This window comes from Vombatus ursinus, unplaced genomic scaffold (assembly GCF_900497805.2).
Source record: "Vombatus ursinus unplaced genomic scaffold, bare-nosed wombat genome assembly UNPS02010394.1, whole genome shotgun sequence".
Lineage (NCBI taxonomy): Eukaryota > Metazoa > Chordata > Mammalia > Diprotodontia > Vombatidae > Vombatus > Vombatus ursinus.
In genome coordinates this window covers 6,146,722-6,164,122 of record NW_020950172.1, presented here as the reverse complement: position 1 = coordinate 6,164,122, position 17,401 = coordinate 6,146,722, and the positions used below count along the sequence as shown (strand labels likewise).

Genomic DNA, 17,401 nt, shown 5'->3' with positions numbered 1-17,401 from the left:
TTCCTGCTGTTGTTGTTATTGTTATTATTATTTATCTAGCTTGTTTTTCCAGTGTACAGTTACAGAAACTAAGACTAGGGGAGAAGAAGCCGCTCTGACCAGACACGTTTTTCACTTGGTAGCCAAACTTCTGGTGATACACCTGTCCATGCTGACCTAGGTGAATTATTGAGTGACAAGCATACAGTCCATCACCAGAGCCAGGGTCCCTATCTGCACAATGGGTGCATTTCCTACCTTCCTTCCTTACCTCATAGGGCTGCTGTGAGGAAAAGCGGGACAATATAAGTAAATTGGGGGCTGCAGAGGTTGTAACTCACTGCCCCACGTTGGAGAGCCCACAGGGGCATGGGAGGAGGACAGACCCATTTTGCAGTTGGGGACAATAGTGCTTGTGTTCTTTGCATCATGCATCCTTTGGGGCCTCCCTCTATGAAGAGCTTGGTCTACAGTGGTGCCTCCAAAGGCTGCGTGGTTGGTGCCTGGGAGAGGAGTTACTTGTGCAGTCAGAGTGGTGAGCCACAGTGCAGACTCTCAGCTCCTAGCCTCGCCTCAGGACAGTGTCCCAATTTCTGTTACTCTTCTGCTCCCCCACCCCCACCCCGTATTGGAGCACATACCCTCTAGGGGTAAAGTGGAGAGCTAGATGGTTATATCTCCCATTCCCTGGTTGCCATGGTGCCTGGCACCCGTGCCTGATGTCATGTCTTGTGACAGGGGCTATGGAGGAGAAGTAGCCCAGAGGAGAAAAGCCTGTGGTCTTTGGGAGGCCCACGGTTAGCACTCCTCCGTTGGGCTGCAGGGCACGCTGCTACAGTTTAGAAAGAACATGGCTAACTTGGAAAATGTCTGGAGGAGGATGTTCTGGGGAGGGATGGACTGAAGAATCGGAAAAGGGAAGATGGAGAGAGCCCCAGAGAACTCCCTTCAAGCGAGGAGGGTCCATCCCATAGAAAGGGCCTTCGCCTTGGTTGCCTTGGGCCCAAGATGGCAGACCCAGCAGTGAGGGTAGAGGTCACATGGAGGCCCGCTTTGGGCTCACTGTCAGGAAAACCTGAGTGAAGCCACACTGGCTGCCTGGGGAGGGAATGCCTTGGGAGAGCAGGTGGTGCACGGTGGCCCGGAGCTGGAGTCAGGGACTCCAAGGGGGGCATTCTTGGACGCCCTCTGGCGGTGGGACCCTGGCTGAGCCACTCAGAGCCTTAGTTTTCTCCTTGGTAGAAAGGGAGTAAAGGCTCCCCTCTCACAGGGTGGTGGGTCAGTCTGACTTCACTCTCTTCAGCCTTCCCCTGTCGTCCTCACCTCGCTGAGACCCTCACTTGCCCTTCCTGGGCTCTGGCACTAACCTCTCCAGCCTTGCCAGTTCCCTCTCTGACCTCTGGGGAGGTGGGGGGGGGCCTTCTTGGGCCTGCGGCCCCCAGGTCCCTGCAGACAGTACGCGCTCACGAAGCCGGCGTTGACGGTCACTCATCTGCTTATTTTTTGAAGATTGGATTGTGCATGAACATGCGGAGTCTGCCTTGGTATGTCCCAGCTAATCCTCACTCCTTCTTCCCTCGTTGTTATGGTCTCTGCTCCGAAGGCGAGAAACAGGAGTTCCTGGGTGAGTGTGGGACCGGTGTCACGTTAGACTCTCCCTCCGTGGGAGCCGCCCGCCGGCCTGCAGGGGCACAGGTGACCCAGGGCTCGTGCGTGGCAGCAGATGCTTCTGGCTGCGCTCCCTGCCCCACTTGTCTCTGGGCACTGTCTCCCCCTCCCTTTTGTGGTTTATACTTTTGCCATGGAATGAAAAGGCACGAGAAGAAAACAGTTAACAAAACGAACGATCTGGTCTATAGATTTTGCCAAAGTAATCTTTGGTTTCTAAATGCTCTGACAACAGATGCAACATTGAGCAGGTGTGAATGATGGGTGACTAGTGCCCAGAGACACAGGCTTCTCTCTTGGCTCCGGGCCCTGGGTGGGAACCTGGAGAGCCTCTTTCTGGCCAGGACAGTTGGGGGCCATTGCAGCATCACGGAGTCCCCAACGGGAACAATTGTGTCTTTCTGAAAGAGCCCTTCCTAAAGTGGCAGCTTAGAAAGCATTCTCATGCCAGTCTGGCACCCTCCAGGAGGCGGCCCCTATGTCTGCGCAAAGCCCGTCTTTCCTTCCTGCTCTGCCCCCCCCATTACTGGCACCCAGCAGGCTGCCCTTCCTGCCAAAAGGAGTGCTGTGATGCCCTCTGTACAATCCTTCAAGATCACATGCAGTGGGCGCACCAAATCCCCACTTTTCAGACAAGTTAACTGAGGCCTGTGGAGGTTAAATGACTCGCCCATAGCCCTACAGCAAAGTCAGAAGCCAGGATCTATGGGCATCCATTGTGGGGAGCTTGAGGGGGGCTTCATTTCTTCAGAGAAAACCAGATATCAGTGACAAACATTTTATACGCTTTGTTATCTAATCGAAATGACAAATGTGTGTTTTCCTTTGAATGTGGGTTAAGTTGTGGTTAGCAACCACAGGTGCAACTAATTGAAAAATCTGGGAAATGGCTTATTAATGTGCAAATGTGGTTGGATTTTCCTGGTATTCTCTGTTTGAGAAACTCCCAATACAAGGACTTGTGAAGAAGGAAAGCCCTGAGCAGGAAGCTTCACCTCCTCCAGAGCTGACCAGCCCCATCCTGGCACCTGTGAAAGGCTGGTTCCTTCAGGAGGCTGCCCAGCTTGGCCCCTCCCCACCTTTCCAGCCCCTTATTCTTCAGGCTGTCCACCCTCCAGCTCCACCGGCCTTTGCTGCCCGCTCAACATGAGCCTCCATCTCCCAGCTCTGCCTTTGCCCTGGCTGCTTTCCCCATCTCTCTCTTCCCAAGTCCCACCTTCTGCGAGAGCTCTTTCTTGCTCCATCCCTCTAAGCCCACCTGACCCCCCCACCTCCTATTGCTTTTCTTCCCAGATGCTGTTCCACCTTCTCTCTCTTTCTCTCCTGTCTCCTCCCCTCTCCCTCTCCTCTCCTTTCCCTCTCTTCTTCTCTTTCTCTCTCTCTTTCCCTCTCCCTCTCTTCCCTCTCCCTCTTCTCATTCTCTCCCTCTCCCTCCCTCTCTCTTTCTCCTCCCTCCCTCTCTTTCTTCTCCTTTCTTTCTCCCTCCCTCTATCCCTCTCTTTTTCTCCCTCCCTCCCTGTCTTTCCTCTCTTTCTCCCTCTCTTTCCTCTCTCCCTCCCTCTTTCCTCTCTCTCCCTCCTTCTTTCCCTCCCTCCTTCTCTCTCTCTTTCACCCCCTCTCATTCTCTCTCTCTCTCCTCCTCCTCCTCTTCCTTCCTTTCCCTCTCCTTCCCTCTCTCCCCCTCTCTCTTTTCTTTCTCTCTCCTTCTCTCCCTCTCCCCTCATATCTTGTATTTACTGTATTGGGTAGGGCAGATTTGGTTTCTTTTGGACTTTGTAATCCCAGGGCCTTATATACAGCAAGTACCCAGTAAATATGAGTTAGTTTAAATTGAATTCCTTGTGTTGAAATCTATGGAAGGTGTTTACATTACCATTCACTCCCTCACAAAGAATCCCTTCACTTTTCCATCCAATGGGAAGACAAATCACCAACTTTCTCATTTTTCAGACGACTTCAGGCGGACAGCTGCATCTAGTATCCTGAAGTGGGTTGTCAGTCACCACAATTATAGCAAGAATAAATCCAGGGCCAAAAAAGAAGAGAATGATGAAGAGACGAGCCAAAATAAAGGTATTTTTGGCAACAATAACAAAAAGGATTTATTGTGCCATAAGAAAAATTTAGCTTAGCTGCGCTCCAACTACCAGGAAGGGGCTGGAGTAACTATGCACAGAGGTCAGGTCCTGAAGGAGGGAGGATTCCTACTCAAGGTGAGGGGCACAGGGACATAGGCAGTGGAAGGAAGACAGAAATGCTCAGTTCTCACTTTGCTTGTTTTCTCTGCCAAGGAGAATGATCTTTGGCCTGGAAAAAAAACAGAGCAGAATGGGCTAATGGGGAGATTATATCCAAAACAAGTAAAGAGGTGGTAAAAAAAAATTTGAGTTAGTTGTCCTTGATGATTTCAGGTCACTAGACTCATTAACTACTTAAGTAGTTAATCTAACTACTCCCCAGGCTACTGAAAGAACGGGCAGATAAGGTTGTTTGTTGATGATCTTTGAAAGGTCCCAGACACTGGTAATGGTCCAGTAGCATTAGATAAAAGCAAATGTTACTCAGGTTTTCATAATTAGGAAGAGAATAGAGTTTGCAAAATGTAGACCAATGAGCTTGACTTTGATTTCTGGCAAGATTCCTGAACACATTATTAAAGGGATGGTTGATGAACACTTGGAAAAGGAAGCAGCGGTAAATCACCAGCACAGCTTTGTCAAGAACAAGACTCACTGTTTCCTTTTGGGAGCGGGATTAATAAGTTGGTAGAGCAGGTGCGTGCTGTAGGTGGAGTTTATCTAGACTTTGGTAAAGCGTTTCCCAGAGTTGCCGCTAATCTAAGCTTGGAGACAAGCGGGCAGTGAATTTCTGCCTCTCCTCCAACACTCTCCGCAGAACCCAGTTACCGGTGGCTGTTGCTGCTTGGGCAGGGAGCAGTTGCTGTGCCGGTCTCCTTGAGCGCTGGGAACCCTTGTGCCAGAATTCTCCATTCCTTGGTTCCACGGCAGTTTGCTCATTGGATAAGCTGGGCTGTTGCCACTTGACTGGAGCTCCGGTCCTTCACACACATTCACTCCGAAGTTGTCTCATAGTTGTACTCTCCACATCCAGAGTACGCTCGTTCACACTTTCTTTTGAAGACCTTGGTCCTAAGTTTTGCAGTGAGGAGAGGTTGTCTGGGGCCATCTCAGGATGCCCATAGACTCTGCTCACCCGTGTCCAGGATCCTCACAGATCAAATGCCTTGGAGAGCCCTGAGCCCTTTCAGGGACCTTCTCTTTCAGAGTCCGGCTTGGGCCCTTTACTTGGCAGACGCTTCCTTTCTGGCTTGGCCTCCCTTATTTCTGGTAGCTCATCCTCATTCCCATCCGAGGACAATGCTCCAGGCTGACACGCTGGGCAGTGGAGATCCCCCTTCTCTGTGTTAACTCTCTGGCTCCAGCTGACTTGCCATCCCATTCTAAGGATCAGATTCATCTGCAGGCATGCAGTACAAACTCAAAAAATGAAAACACAACAAAACTTTACTTGAAAGATATGAGACAACATGCCAAAGTGTGGTCTTTTTGGAGACTGTGCGGTCCAGAGCACATGTTGACTCACCCCGTATACACGTCTAGGCCAGTTAGGACTGATCAGACAGCAGGTCAGCGGGATATCGTGTGACCGTTCGTCGTCTCAGAACTTCCCAGAAGCGCAGCCCCCTGCAAAGCCAAGAGCTTCAGTTTCGTTGTCAGTGAGAAAGCAGTGAGATTCATGGTGAACACAGCAGGTGTCAGACGGTCATCCCTTTCCTGGTATGAGACCCCTTCTGAGTGCCCTCAGCTGGCATCAGTATGTGATGCCGGGGCTGTTTGCATCTGCGATGAACCATCTCTGCAGCTGCAGTAGTTACTGATGAACCAAACCCGTACGTATGGACCAAAGAATGGAGAATTCTGGCACAAGGGTTCCCGGCGCTCAAGGAGACTGGCACAGCAACTGCTCCCTGCCCAAGCAGCAACAGCCACCGGTAACTGGGTTCTGCGGAGAGTGTTGTCTCCAAGCTTAGATTAGCAGCTCACGATACATGTATCATCCCAACGGTTTCCAAATGCTGCTGAAGGTTCAGTCAGTCAGGAAGCATTTACGAGGTGCCTGGCACAAGGAAAGGCCAGAACAGTCCCTGCCCTCAAGGAGCTCCCAGTCTAAGGGAGAAGACAACACACAACCGGTAGTAGAAGATATGTATGGAATCGGTGGGAGGTGATCTCATTAGCAGGCTGGAAAGTGGAGCAGTGGGGGAAGGGACAAGGAGAGCCCCTCCTGCAAGAATGTAGAATTGATTTCTTCTGGCTCTGTTCAGAAACACATGAACAGGATCAATGGAGGTAGACGGTGGGAATCAGCCAGAGTCGGTGATGGGCCAAGATGTGGTTGGTGACAGGACAGGAGGGCAAAGGATTCCGGAGGAGAGCATAATAGAGGACTGAACTGGTCAGCCAGGGAGTCAGGATACGGAGAGGAGGAAAGTGAGGCTGGTGCTGGACGATGGTCTGGGAAGCATGGAAGGGGTGTGTGGATTCTGAGTCACAGTGAGGGTGAGCAGGGTTGTGGACAAAGATAGAATGTGGTCAGACAAAGGAACTTCAGAGTGCGTGAATGTGGAAGTGGGGCACTTGTGGGTGGTGGTGTGAGCAAAGATCTGCTCACCTCTGTGCATGGCTAGGAGGGTGGAAGAGGAGTGAACTGAGGACCTGGAAGGTGTGAGTGTTTGAGGGAGCACCAACACATGGACTGAAGTCTCTCAGTGTGAGGACAGGGGACGGGATGGGAAGAAAGACCACAGACCAGGCACTGGATTCTTTGAGGAAGGAAGGGGAACGTCTTGGGTGTCACCCAGGATCTGGATCAGGCCCGACCACCTGCCATGTCATCACAGGTGAGATGCTGAGAGGCTTGTGAGAGAATGGCAGTTTTTTGCACATGCCCAATGAGCGTCAACAAATCCTAGGTGAGCCCTGGGCTCTCAGTGTCTCTGACAGCGGCCTGGTGATGACCACTTCTCTCTTCTTGGGCTCCATCCTGACTTCCTGCTGGGATGCTCTCTGAGTCCTCCACATGACAGAGATTTGGCTGAAGCTGTACATTCTTCAGGCCTGTGTCTTTCAGCCAGTCGAATCCTTCACTTTCTTTGTTCACGTTCTTTATACACCGATCCCAAAGATGGTAGGTGAGTTAGGTGATTCATGTCACCAATAATATTATTCTCCCTAAGCTGTTGAAAAGTTGGCCCCCGAATTCCTTGAGGGATACACTTCTCCTGGTAGAACCCCACTGGGCAGGTGAGTGTTGTCTTTTCTTTGACTTTCCCCATCTTGGGAATCATGGTACCCACTGTATGGGTCAAACACTGGAGATCAGAGGCTGCCTATCAACCAGTCTTGAATGCATGCCCTGGTTTGCCTTGAGTCTCTTGTTCAAAGAGACAAGGTATACATTCAGATCTTTCAATGCTTTTCCTGTCCTACAACTTGAGACTTTGTGATGATGTAACTGGATAACAGTTCTTTCCGGTGATTTGTGATGTCTTTGGGCTGCTCCCAAAAGGAGTGAGTCACTGAGTCTGTGTTCTTTCACTGGTTCTCCGCTGATTTCTGTGGCTTTTCTAAGTTTCTTCCCCTATCCTCTTATCACCCCCTGCAAAATCGGAAAGAAACCACGCCTGGTCAACCCGTTCACAAAGGCTGGTTTATTTTTAGATTCCATTGAGCATGTGGCCGTTTTTCCTTCTAAAGTAAGGCAAGAACTGAAGTACCAGCAAAGGACCCACAATGCCTGTGGCAATTTTGTGGACCTTGGTAGGAGGTGGTTTCAGGACTCCCAGGCTTTCTAGAGCTACTAAATACTGAAGCGAATTTCCTGCCATTAGAAAAGAAAAAGCATCCTGTCCTTTCCCCCTAGACAAAACTACTAGCGATACCTAAAGCTTTTATGTGCATCGAAAAGATAGACATGCTACCAGCCGTGTGAGTTCCCTGTGTCTCTGTCTCTGTCACTCTCTGTCTCTGTCTCTGTCTGTCTCTCTCCTCTCTTCCTTCTCTCTCCCTCTCCCTCTCCCTTTCTCAAAAGTGAAGTGGGCTGCCTTGGGAGATGTGTTGCCGGTAAGTAGTGGTCTTCAGGTAGAGGCTGGGTGCCCACGTGTTGATGACACGCTGGAAAGGATTCCTGCTCAGGTGCAAGCTGGACTAGATGATCTGAGGTCCTGTCCAGCTCTGAGATGCTGTGATTCTCTGATACCCAAACATACCTCTGGGATGTGTTTGCTTTTCAGATCAAGCTAATGCTGATGAAAAGAAACTCATAGACCTCCCAGGGCAACTCATAGAGGTGGCTTGCAAGGTGTGTGAGGACTACCTCGGGCAGTTGGAACACAATGACATTGATGTCTCGGCGGAGTCCCTGAAAACCCTCTCTGAAGCCGAGTGGAAGGAGCTGGTCCAGCAGTACTACGACCTCATCCAGTAAGACATTTGTCTTTCCCTTACTGTATGTAATGCTGGGATCTGGGGCCCAGGCAGAGCCTTTCTGGAAATGAAAATGAAGCAGCTTCCTCACTGTCCTTCGGAGCGTCTGCCCCCAAAGCTTACCTGGAATAGAAACTGATCCATGGAAGGTTAGGTTCAATAAGGAGAGAACTGGAAAAGGAGTCAAGTAGCTTTCACTCTACTGGGGAGACGCCATGTCACATCTGAGGCCTACCCTCTTCAGAGAGGGCCCTGAGAAAGGCTTCACCCAAGGTGCTCATGACCTAGAATGGTCACTTCTGTCAATGTCTGTAGTTTGTGAGCAAAAGACATTTAATCAAACAGCAAACCAGCATCACCAATGCAGTGTGAGAAAGGATCCCAGAGGGCACAGAGAAGGCACATTTTCCCAGGTTACCACCATGCCAGGTGGGGAGAGTACACATTTAGAGAATATGTGAGAATACACGTGTAGGTTGAGCTCACACACACACACACACACACACACACACACACACACACACACACACACACATATACCCCAGACACCTGGACAGAGTACATATATGTCCAGGGCAACTGACAACTGATCCTGCAGAGCTGTCCTTGTCCTCTGGTGATGTCATCCCACTAGTCTCTGCTGCTCTCTCTACCCCCCCCCCCCTCCCTCCCTCCCTCCCTCTTTCTCCCTCCCCCTCCCCCTTTCTCTCTCTCCCTCTCTCTCTGTCTCTGTCTCTCTCTTTCTTCCTCTTCCTCCCCCTTTCTCTCTCTCTCCCTCTCTCTCTCTCTTCCCCTCTCTCTCTGTCTCTCTCTCTTCCCCTCCCCCCTTTGGATGGGGTTGTGTCTCTTTTCTCTGCTTCGCCATCTATGCTGGGTGACCCTGTTGGTCTCATGTTGGCCAAGCTGATCTCTAGCCTCATCTACTTGGCTTTAGTTTTTCCACATCCTCAGGACCATTTGAGCCTGTTCAGGGCCATCTTTTGCTCTTTATCACCCTGGGATAAAGTCTCTAGAATCCCTTGTCACCCTTGATCACTGTGGCTGTTTAGGTATCCTCAGGTGCCCAGCTTTGCCAGACCATACAAGAGACACCTAAATCCAACAGTAAAATCATTAACTTAAGATCTGGATAACAAGGAAGAGAATGACATGGTTTAATCCTTTTTTCTGAAGGAAGGGGGTGGAAGAAGGGAGAAAACTGGGAACTAAAAAGTAAAAATTAAATAAATTAACCAACCCAAAAAAGCACTTTCTGCATCTGACCACAAGCAGCTGCAGTCTTCTGCCTCTCCCTAGAAGAGAAGATCGGATAGAACTCTCTAGGGAAAAGCTTACTGAAGGGCCAGAGAGCGGCTTCAGGTCTTCAGTGGTCGGGTGAGGAAAGTGCTCCCCCCCCCCGACAGTGTCCATTCACTGGCCAACGTGCAGGTGTGTCGGCCTCCCAGGAGCCTGCTGCAGGAGCATGGCTGAGTTTCGTCCTGGACTCCCGTGTGTGCGTGTTTCCTTCTTTCTCTGCCCCCTTCTCCTGGTGCCACATCTGACTCCTTTCCACTCTGAAGCTATCCATTCAGAGAATTTCTAACAATGACCAATGCTCTCTCTGCCCCGAGCATCATGGGAAATTAAGTCCTAAGACATTTTGTTCTTGGTCATGTCCTTGACACATTACGCGGGCAAGGAGATAACTAGAAACAACCATATAACAAGAGGATTTTAATTTATTTGGTTCTTAAACATTTTCTTACATCTTGTTCCACGTCCTTTTCTACAATCCTTACTAAAAAGTTACAAATAAAACTGAAACTGCGTTTATTTTTAAAGCATTTGATGCAGTTTTATTTCCCACTTAAGATAGGATGTCCCTTGGGGAGCTAGGTGGCACAATGGAGAGAGCTCTGGCCTTAGAGTCAGGAGGACCTGAGTTCAAATCTTCCCTCAGACACTTGATGCTTACTAGCTGTGTGACCCTGGGCAAGTCAAATAACCCCGATTGCCTCACCAAAAAAAAAAAAAAAAAGGCTAGGGTGTCCCAAAACTCTTGGAGCGCTGGGAATAGTTTAGAGAATGGTCCAGCCCACACTCAGCCGAGATGAGCCCTTTCTATCTTTTCAGATTAAAACCAACCACAAGCACTCTCAAGTGAATTCATTTCAATTCAAGTAGCTTTTATGAAACAACTGCTGTGTGCACTGTGCTAAGAGCCGGCGTGCCAAGGCCACCTTCTCCTTTTCTTGGCCGATGACCCATTCTCTTTCAGTTACATGATGTTTTCCTCTTATGATATCCGCTCCCTTTGGGCTTAAACAGAGTTCTTAAATGAAATGAGCACAACATGCAGCTTGCTTACAACTTCCCCCTCCTACACACATTTGGTTTAGTCTTGGGGTTAGATGGTGTCACCCTTCAAGTTTTGCATCAGTCAATGTCCTAAGCGGGGACATTAGGACAGAGATGTTGAAAAGTGGATGGACAAGACTTGGTTGGAAGGAGAAAGGGGCCTCGAGTGATGGGGAAGTCTGCAACTCTCCCCATGGACTATGGGTCTAACCTTTTGAGGAAAAAATATCTTCTCATGATCCATTGAGGAGACGGGCAAGTCTTAGATGTCACCAAGAGTTAAGGCAGCTCTTCTTGGCCTCAGGAAGAAGAAGGATCAATCAACCAGCATTTATTAAGCACCTGCTATGTGCCAGGCACTGTGCTAAGGACTGGGGATACAAAAACAAAAAGGAAGAATTACCTCTCATTCCAAGGAGCTTGCATCTTATTGAGGAAGGCAATATGTATGTGTATATTGTGTACATGTGTGCATATATACATATATGCATATGTATATATAATATAGGGAATAAAATGCAAGGTGGTTAGAGAAAGAGGACACTAGCAATTTGAGGGGATCAGCAAAGACTTGGTGCAGAAGGTGGTACTTGACCTTCATCTTGAAGGAAGTGAGGGGTGTTATGAGGTGGAGGTGAGGAGGGAGGGCATACCAGGCAGGGGGCAGGGGGTGGTCAGTACAAAGGCTTGGAGATGGGAGAGGAGTGCTTTGGGTGAGGAACAGAGAGAAGTCATAAGGACCTGATTTGTATTATTACTAGTCTTTAGGTCAGGGGTGGGGAAGCTGTGGGCTCGAGGCCACATGTGACCCTCTAGGTGCTTGGGTAAGGCTTTTTGACTGAGCCCAAGTTTTACAGAACAAATCCTTTTATGAAGGGGATTTGTTCTGTGAAGTTTGGATTCAGTCAAAGGGCCGCACTTGAGGATCTAGAGGGCCAGATGTAGTCTTGAAGCCATAGCTTCCCCACCTCTGCTTTAGGTCTACCATTTCTTATCTAAAAGACTTTTAGTAACCGCTAGAGGCAGTTAGGTGATAACACGATGCACAGAGCAGCCGGCTTGGAGTCAGGAAAACCTGAGTTCAAATGTCGCCACAGACACTTACTAGCTGGGTGGCCCTGGGCAAATCACTTATAACCTCTTTTTGCCTCAGTTTCCTCATCTGTAAAATAGGGATAATAATAGTATTTCTCTCCCACCTGCTAGGGTGATTATGAAAATCAAATGAGATAATATAGTGCCAGGCACATAGTACCTACTATGTGAACAGACTGCTTAGGAGAAGGGGAAAGAGTGTTATTGGGAAGTCATATGACTAGAAAAAACACAAGCCGATCACATCGGACCTAGGTGACCTTCTGGTCCCACAACTGAAAAAAGAATCTCACCAAGTGGCTGTCCAGACATTACTTGAAGAACTCTCACACAAGGCCAGTGGATGTAGAAGGCGACACATTGGGTAGATGCCCTGTGAATGACTCATGAGAGGACATGGGTAAGAGCTGCTCAGCGTGGGATGAAACCTGCATTGTTGGGAGATTGTCCTGCCATAGAGGAAACCCCAAATCTTCCTGCTGTGTTAAATTCCTGCCTTAGCCAGGCTGGTCTACTTGTCTCCCTTTCCCATCCACCGTCTCCAAGAATTGTGATTTCTTCCTTGTGGAATTGTGCTCATGTTGTCAATGTGCTCCCTCAGCCTGAAACCCTACGCGCTTGCTTTCTCACTTCACCTCTTGTGTGAAACCCTCCTCTGTCCCGCGGTCTCTTTGCTCTCCTTGAGTGGCTGACGCTTAGGATCTACTACTTCTATAGTAGATTGATTTTCTGCTGTCATGAGTAGTGCTTTTATCCCATGGAGAGGCATCAATCACAAGCATTTATTAAGGTACCTACTGTTTGCCAGGCACCTTGTGATGGGTGCTGGGGCCACAAATGCTCTCAGGAAGCTCGCCGTCTATGAAGGGAGAGATATTAGCTTCTGGAGGGCATTTTGCGGGAACTGGTTTGTATCCCTCCCAGGTGAGCTTGAGGCTGAGGATTGTTGATCCCTTGGCAGGATATTAGTGGTTGTGGAGGTCATGTCTTCTTCCTAGGAGAACTGGAACCCAGCACAGCTCTGAGGCCGCTCAGAGAACTCTCCCTTTTCTCTCTGGTTTCCACCATTAGGAGAAAGGAGCAGCTTCTGGTGTCACCCAGAGCCAACAGATCAGGGCTAGTTCTTGCCCTCATGGAGCTTACAGTCCTAGGGAGGGGGGTGGTACAGAAGAGGCAGATACAGAAAGTTTCACTACTGATATGACTTGGTCAGTAAAAGAGGGACAGATCAGGAAGGCTGCCTGGAGGAAACAACATTTCACTTGGGCATCAAAAGGCAGGTGGAAATTCTGGGCCAAGACTGTCCAGAGGCCGTATGACCCCAAACGGATGGTTTGTCTCCCTACGCTTTCCAGGCCACATCCTATCACAGTTCACCCCATCCCCTTCTCACAGGATGAGTTGAGGAGTCTGTTCACCCTTAGTCATGGGAAAATTCTGTCTCCTCCTGCCCCATTTTCCTTGAGGATTCCCCAGAATGAAGACTTTGTGGGAAATGAGCTACTTGAATTCTAATGGATTTTCTCGGTTTTTGTTTTTAGTGGTGATGCTTGTATTTCCAGTTCAAAGAGTTACCTTTCCCAGTGTCAGAGTATTCTGAATAAAATCATGTCGGTGAACCCCCAGTCTGAAATTGATGGCATGAGGAACATCTGGATCTTAAAGCCAGGCGCCAAATCTCGAGGCAGAGGTAAGGGGCCTCACAAAGAGCTTTCCAAAAAGCTGTAAGATGTGCTCTCACCTGGGGAATCGGGTAGGAGTCAGGAGGCCTGGGATCTGCTCCTGGTTCTCTTTCCACTTGTCCATTTTACAGGTGGAGAAACTGAGGCACAGAGAGGGGAGACTTTGCCCAACGCATCTCAGCTGGTTGATGGAAAGAGAAGAACCAAATTTGTGTCTTCTTACTCCCAGGTCCAGGATTCTTTCCATCCCAGCACAGTTACAGACCCTTGAGTGGGTTTCACTGAGACAGCCAGGCCCATTCAGATACTTAACAATACGTCCACATAAATGTAGCCATTGCAAAGAATTCCCTCAGAATCTGAGGATCGATCGGTCACTGGACCTTTATTAAGCACCTACTGTGTGTCAGGCTCTGCACAATGCCCTGGAGAGAGCCAGCAGAGGCTCTCAGTGGTGCACATAACCATCCTCACTCTGCTGGAGTCTGAGTCAGAATCTAACCCTCAGACTCTATCATTTATACAGGTGCGATCTTCATTCAATCCTCCCAACACCCCTGGGAGGCCAGTGCTGTTATTAGCCCCATTTTACAGATGAGGAAACAAGACAGAGGTTAAGGGACTTGCCCCAGGGCCACTCAGCTAATAAGTCTGAGGCAAGATTTGAACTCTGGTCTTCCAGACTCCTGGGACCGCGCCCTGTCCGCTGTCCCACCTGGCTGTCATAGAAAACCACCTCTGTGTATATATGACACTGTCTCCATCAGAAGTGATTCACTACCCACCCACCCCCGCCCAGCCTTCCCCGGGCATGCTCCGTGGGTAACGTCACAGAGGTGGCGTGGGTCAGTGAAGGTGGGGTTTGGCTCTACAGACGGCAACAAATATTATTTTAAAACTTGCTCTGTGGGGGAGGTACAAGATAAAAATAAAACTTGCTTCTTGCCCCCTCAAGAGATTAAAACACCACAAACCCAGATACAACATGCGATAAGGGATAGTATGTAGTAAATATTATGTAACAGTATTACGCAATAAAGGAGCTAGAAGAACATAGCACGGTCTGAGGTTGGGGGGAGAAGGTTCTTCCAGGACAGGAGGAATCAGAGCAGGCTTCCTAGAGGAGGTGGCACCAAGAGCTGCCTGGCCAAAGTATAGAGGCGCTCACTCCTCCGGGGGATGCCAGGGCAGTAATAGAAAAAGAATGGACAGCAGGCCGGCGTGGGCTGGAAAGACGAGGCTGAGGTGCCTGGATGGTCTTCATTGGCCAGGCTCTCGAGAGCCACTGGAGAGCGAATGGTGATATGGTGGAGGAGCAGATAGACAGGAAAGATGCCAAACTCTATTGTGGACATGTGGAGTCTGTGGGGAAGTCGAGGCAGAGAGCCGTAAGGTGTCAGCTCTGTGCCGGGAGGGCTTGTTTGTTCTTCATGCTTGGATCTCCAGTGCCTGGCTTGATAAACACTTGGTCAGTGGGTTGGTTGAAGGTGTGGGAGTGAATGAGATTGCCAAGGGAGAGAGTGAAGAGAAGAGGGCCTAGGGCAGTGCCCCAGGAACCTCCCTAGCAAAGGCCAGGGGCAGGGTGGAGAGCCAGGGAAGGGGAGGCTGAAAGGTTCCTGCAGAAGGGAGCAAGTACCTGGATTCAGAGATTCGTTAGGGCCAGAAGAGAAGGACAAAAAACCCAACAAGGTCCATTGCAGCTAATGGTTAGGAACTCCCCACAACCTTTGACAGAACGGTCTACTGAAAAGTAGACTGGTGGGGGCTTCAGAGAGTGTGGGGAGAGAGGGCATGGACAGCATTTTTAAAAAGCTTGTCATCGGAGGGCAGGAAAAAGATGGAACCAAAGTGTGAAAGGCAGGGAGGACGGAGCAGGTTAGAGGCAAAGAAGGAGAAAGCAGTTGGCAAGGAAGAGATTATGGATCCATGGGAAAGAGGGGATGATGATGGAGGGAGATAAAAAAAATAGGAGACAGATGTTAAAGTTTCTTCCTCCCATCCCCTCTCATCCACTGAAACAGGAGGAGAATCCTCCTTGCCTGGGTCTTCGTGCTTGGCAGGCGCACTGTCATGGGTTGGGTGATGGTGATGAATGCCCCTCTCTGCCTCATGGGCATCCTGTGTTTTCACCACTGGGAATCTCGCTTATGGCTGAGGAAGGAGGGATACCACCTTGCCCGACTTTCCTAAGCAGGAGAGTATGGCAGCTGGGGTGCTGTCAGCCCTGGCCTCCATGGGTGTCTGACCTTAGTGCGATGTCGTTTCCTTTCAGACATCGTATGTATGGACAGAGTGGAAGAAATTATGAAGCTTGTGACACCGGATAACATTCCTTCCAAGGATAACAAATGGGTGGTCCAAAAGTACATTGAGACGCCCCTGCTGATTTATGACACCAAGTTTGATATTAGACAGTGGTTCCTCGTCACAGATTGGAACCCTCTGACCATTTGGTTCTACAAAGAAAGTTACTTGAGGTTCTCGACTCAGCGGTTCTCCTTAGACAGTTTGGACAGGTGAGTACCCCAGACGGAAGGCCACGGTGCCTCTGAGATGGAAGCCGCCCCCTGAAAGGACGTCACCTCTGACTCCCCACTTCCCTTACATTGTTTGCTGACTTGCGTGTCCTTACATTTCTAACAGCTATTGATGGATTGTTTCAGCAGGCGAGCAGGAGGCGTCAGCTGAGGGTTCTCCTCTCATGGGAGGGCCAGTAGCAAGCCTTAGTGGTGACTCACCCACTGGCGAGGCCACAGGTTTGAGAACTAATGAGTCAGTGTCAGTGGGGCATCCTGGGGATTCTGTGGCAAAGCTTTCGAAATATGAACGTAGTGAAGGTGCCTGAGAGCTCAGCGCTGCCTTTCTCTTCAGTGTGCCCTTTTGGCTCCAAGCCTTGGGTGGTCCCAGCATCTGCTTCGGGGAGAAGATTAACCACCAGGGAGCTCCCGGCACACAAAATGCCAGTGCCCTGGGCCTGGCTGGGGAGTGAGGGTGCAGTGGCGAGGCCTCAGTCCCCCTGTCTGGCCTCTCTCACCTCCTTGGCCCGGGAGCCTGTCCACGACTGGCCAGGCCTCATGTGTGCCTCCTGCCTCGTGAAGCACACGGGGGTTTGTGGACTGGCAGATAGAGACTGAAGTCAGAATGAAAGGAAGGCTAGCCCCATCAGGGACCTCCCTGGGCTCTGGCACATTCTTTCCTGCCTTCCCTACAGGAGTGTGTGTGTGTGTGTGTGTGTGTGTGTGTGTGTGTGTGCGTGTATGCGTGTGTGTGTGTATGTATGCGTGTGTATGTATGTGTGTGTGCATGTATGCGTGTGTGAGTGTGTGTGTGTGTGTGTGTGTGAATCTTGAGGTTTAGAACAGGAAGGGACCTTTCAGATCGTTTATTTTATGAACAAGAGGACAGACTCAGAGAGGGGCTGGTGTCTTACATCACACAGTGAGGAAGGTCAAGATCCAGGACAGAAACCCACACCTCCTGCCTCCACGGCCAGCAGCCTCCACCTTCCTCTGCACTTTAGATGGATTTTACATGTACGTGCACACACATGTGATGTATGTATGTAGATGGAACTCCTCTGATGATGGCCTGCTCTTCTCACCCATGGACGCCTCGGCCTCGTGCCCAGCAGCGCGATAAGAAAGGGCCATTCCAGGGTGAGGGGCCCGATCTGGGAGGGGGTCCAAGCTGGTGGTCCATCTGTATTTTGGGGCTTCTTGACCCACAGCTAATAGACTCTCAGGCCCAGCTTTAGGTAGCTAGGTCACCGTTCATGCCCCTTTGTAGCCTGTCTGTCCCCAGCCCCTTTCCTTCCCTCTGTGCTCCACACAGCTCACCTCGCCCAGCCCCCTCACTTTACACATACAGAAACAGAGGCTTAAGGTCATGTATGTAGTTGGCATCAGAGGCTAGATCTGATCCCGGGTCCTGTGGCTCTCAGAGTCACCTCTCTCTCCGCTGTAGCATCCTGCTTCCAAGCTGTCTCCCTCCTCTACCTGCCTGTTCCGCCATGGTCCAGGAGTTCCTCCTTCCTCACCTCCAAGTTCCAGAATCTTCTTCCATCAGATTTACTAAGCTTTCCCTAATCTCCCCAGAGGAAAGATTTCTCACCATGGGTTTTCCCTTGGTTCTTTG

General features: G+C 50.0%; 1 protein-coding gene across 1 annotated transcript in view; it reads left to right on the top strand.

Moving 5' to 3' along the window:
• TTLL8 (tubulin tyrosine ligase like 8) overlaps positions 1-17,401 on the top strand; it is a 68,138-nt gene that overhangs the window by 37,113 nt on the left and 13,624 nt on the right. Inside the window, exons 8-12 of the mRNA XM_027854349.1 lie at positions 1,489-1,603; positions 3,598-3,720; positions 7,961-8,150; positions 13,127-13,275; positions 15,540-15,783. Coding sequence (XP_027710150.1) covers positions 1,489-1,603; positions 3,598-3,720; positions 7,961-8,150; positions 13,127-13,275; positions 15,540-15,783 — 821 coding nt within the window. The remainder of the gene's footprint in view (positions 1-1,488; positions 1,604-3,597; positions 3,721-7,960; positions 8,151-13,126; positions 13,276-15,539; positions 15,784-17,401) is intronic.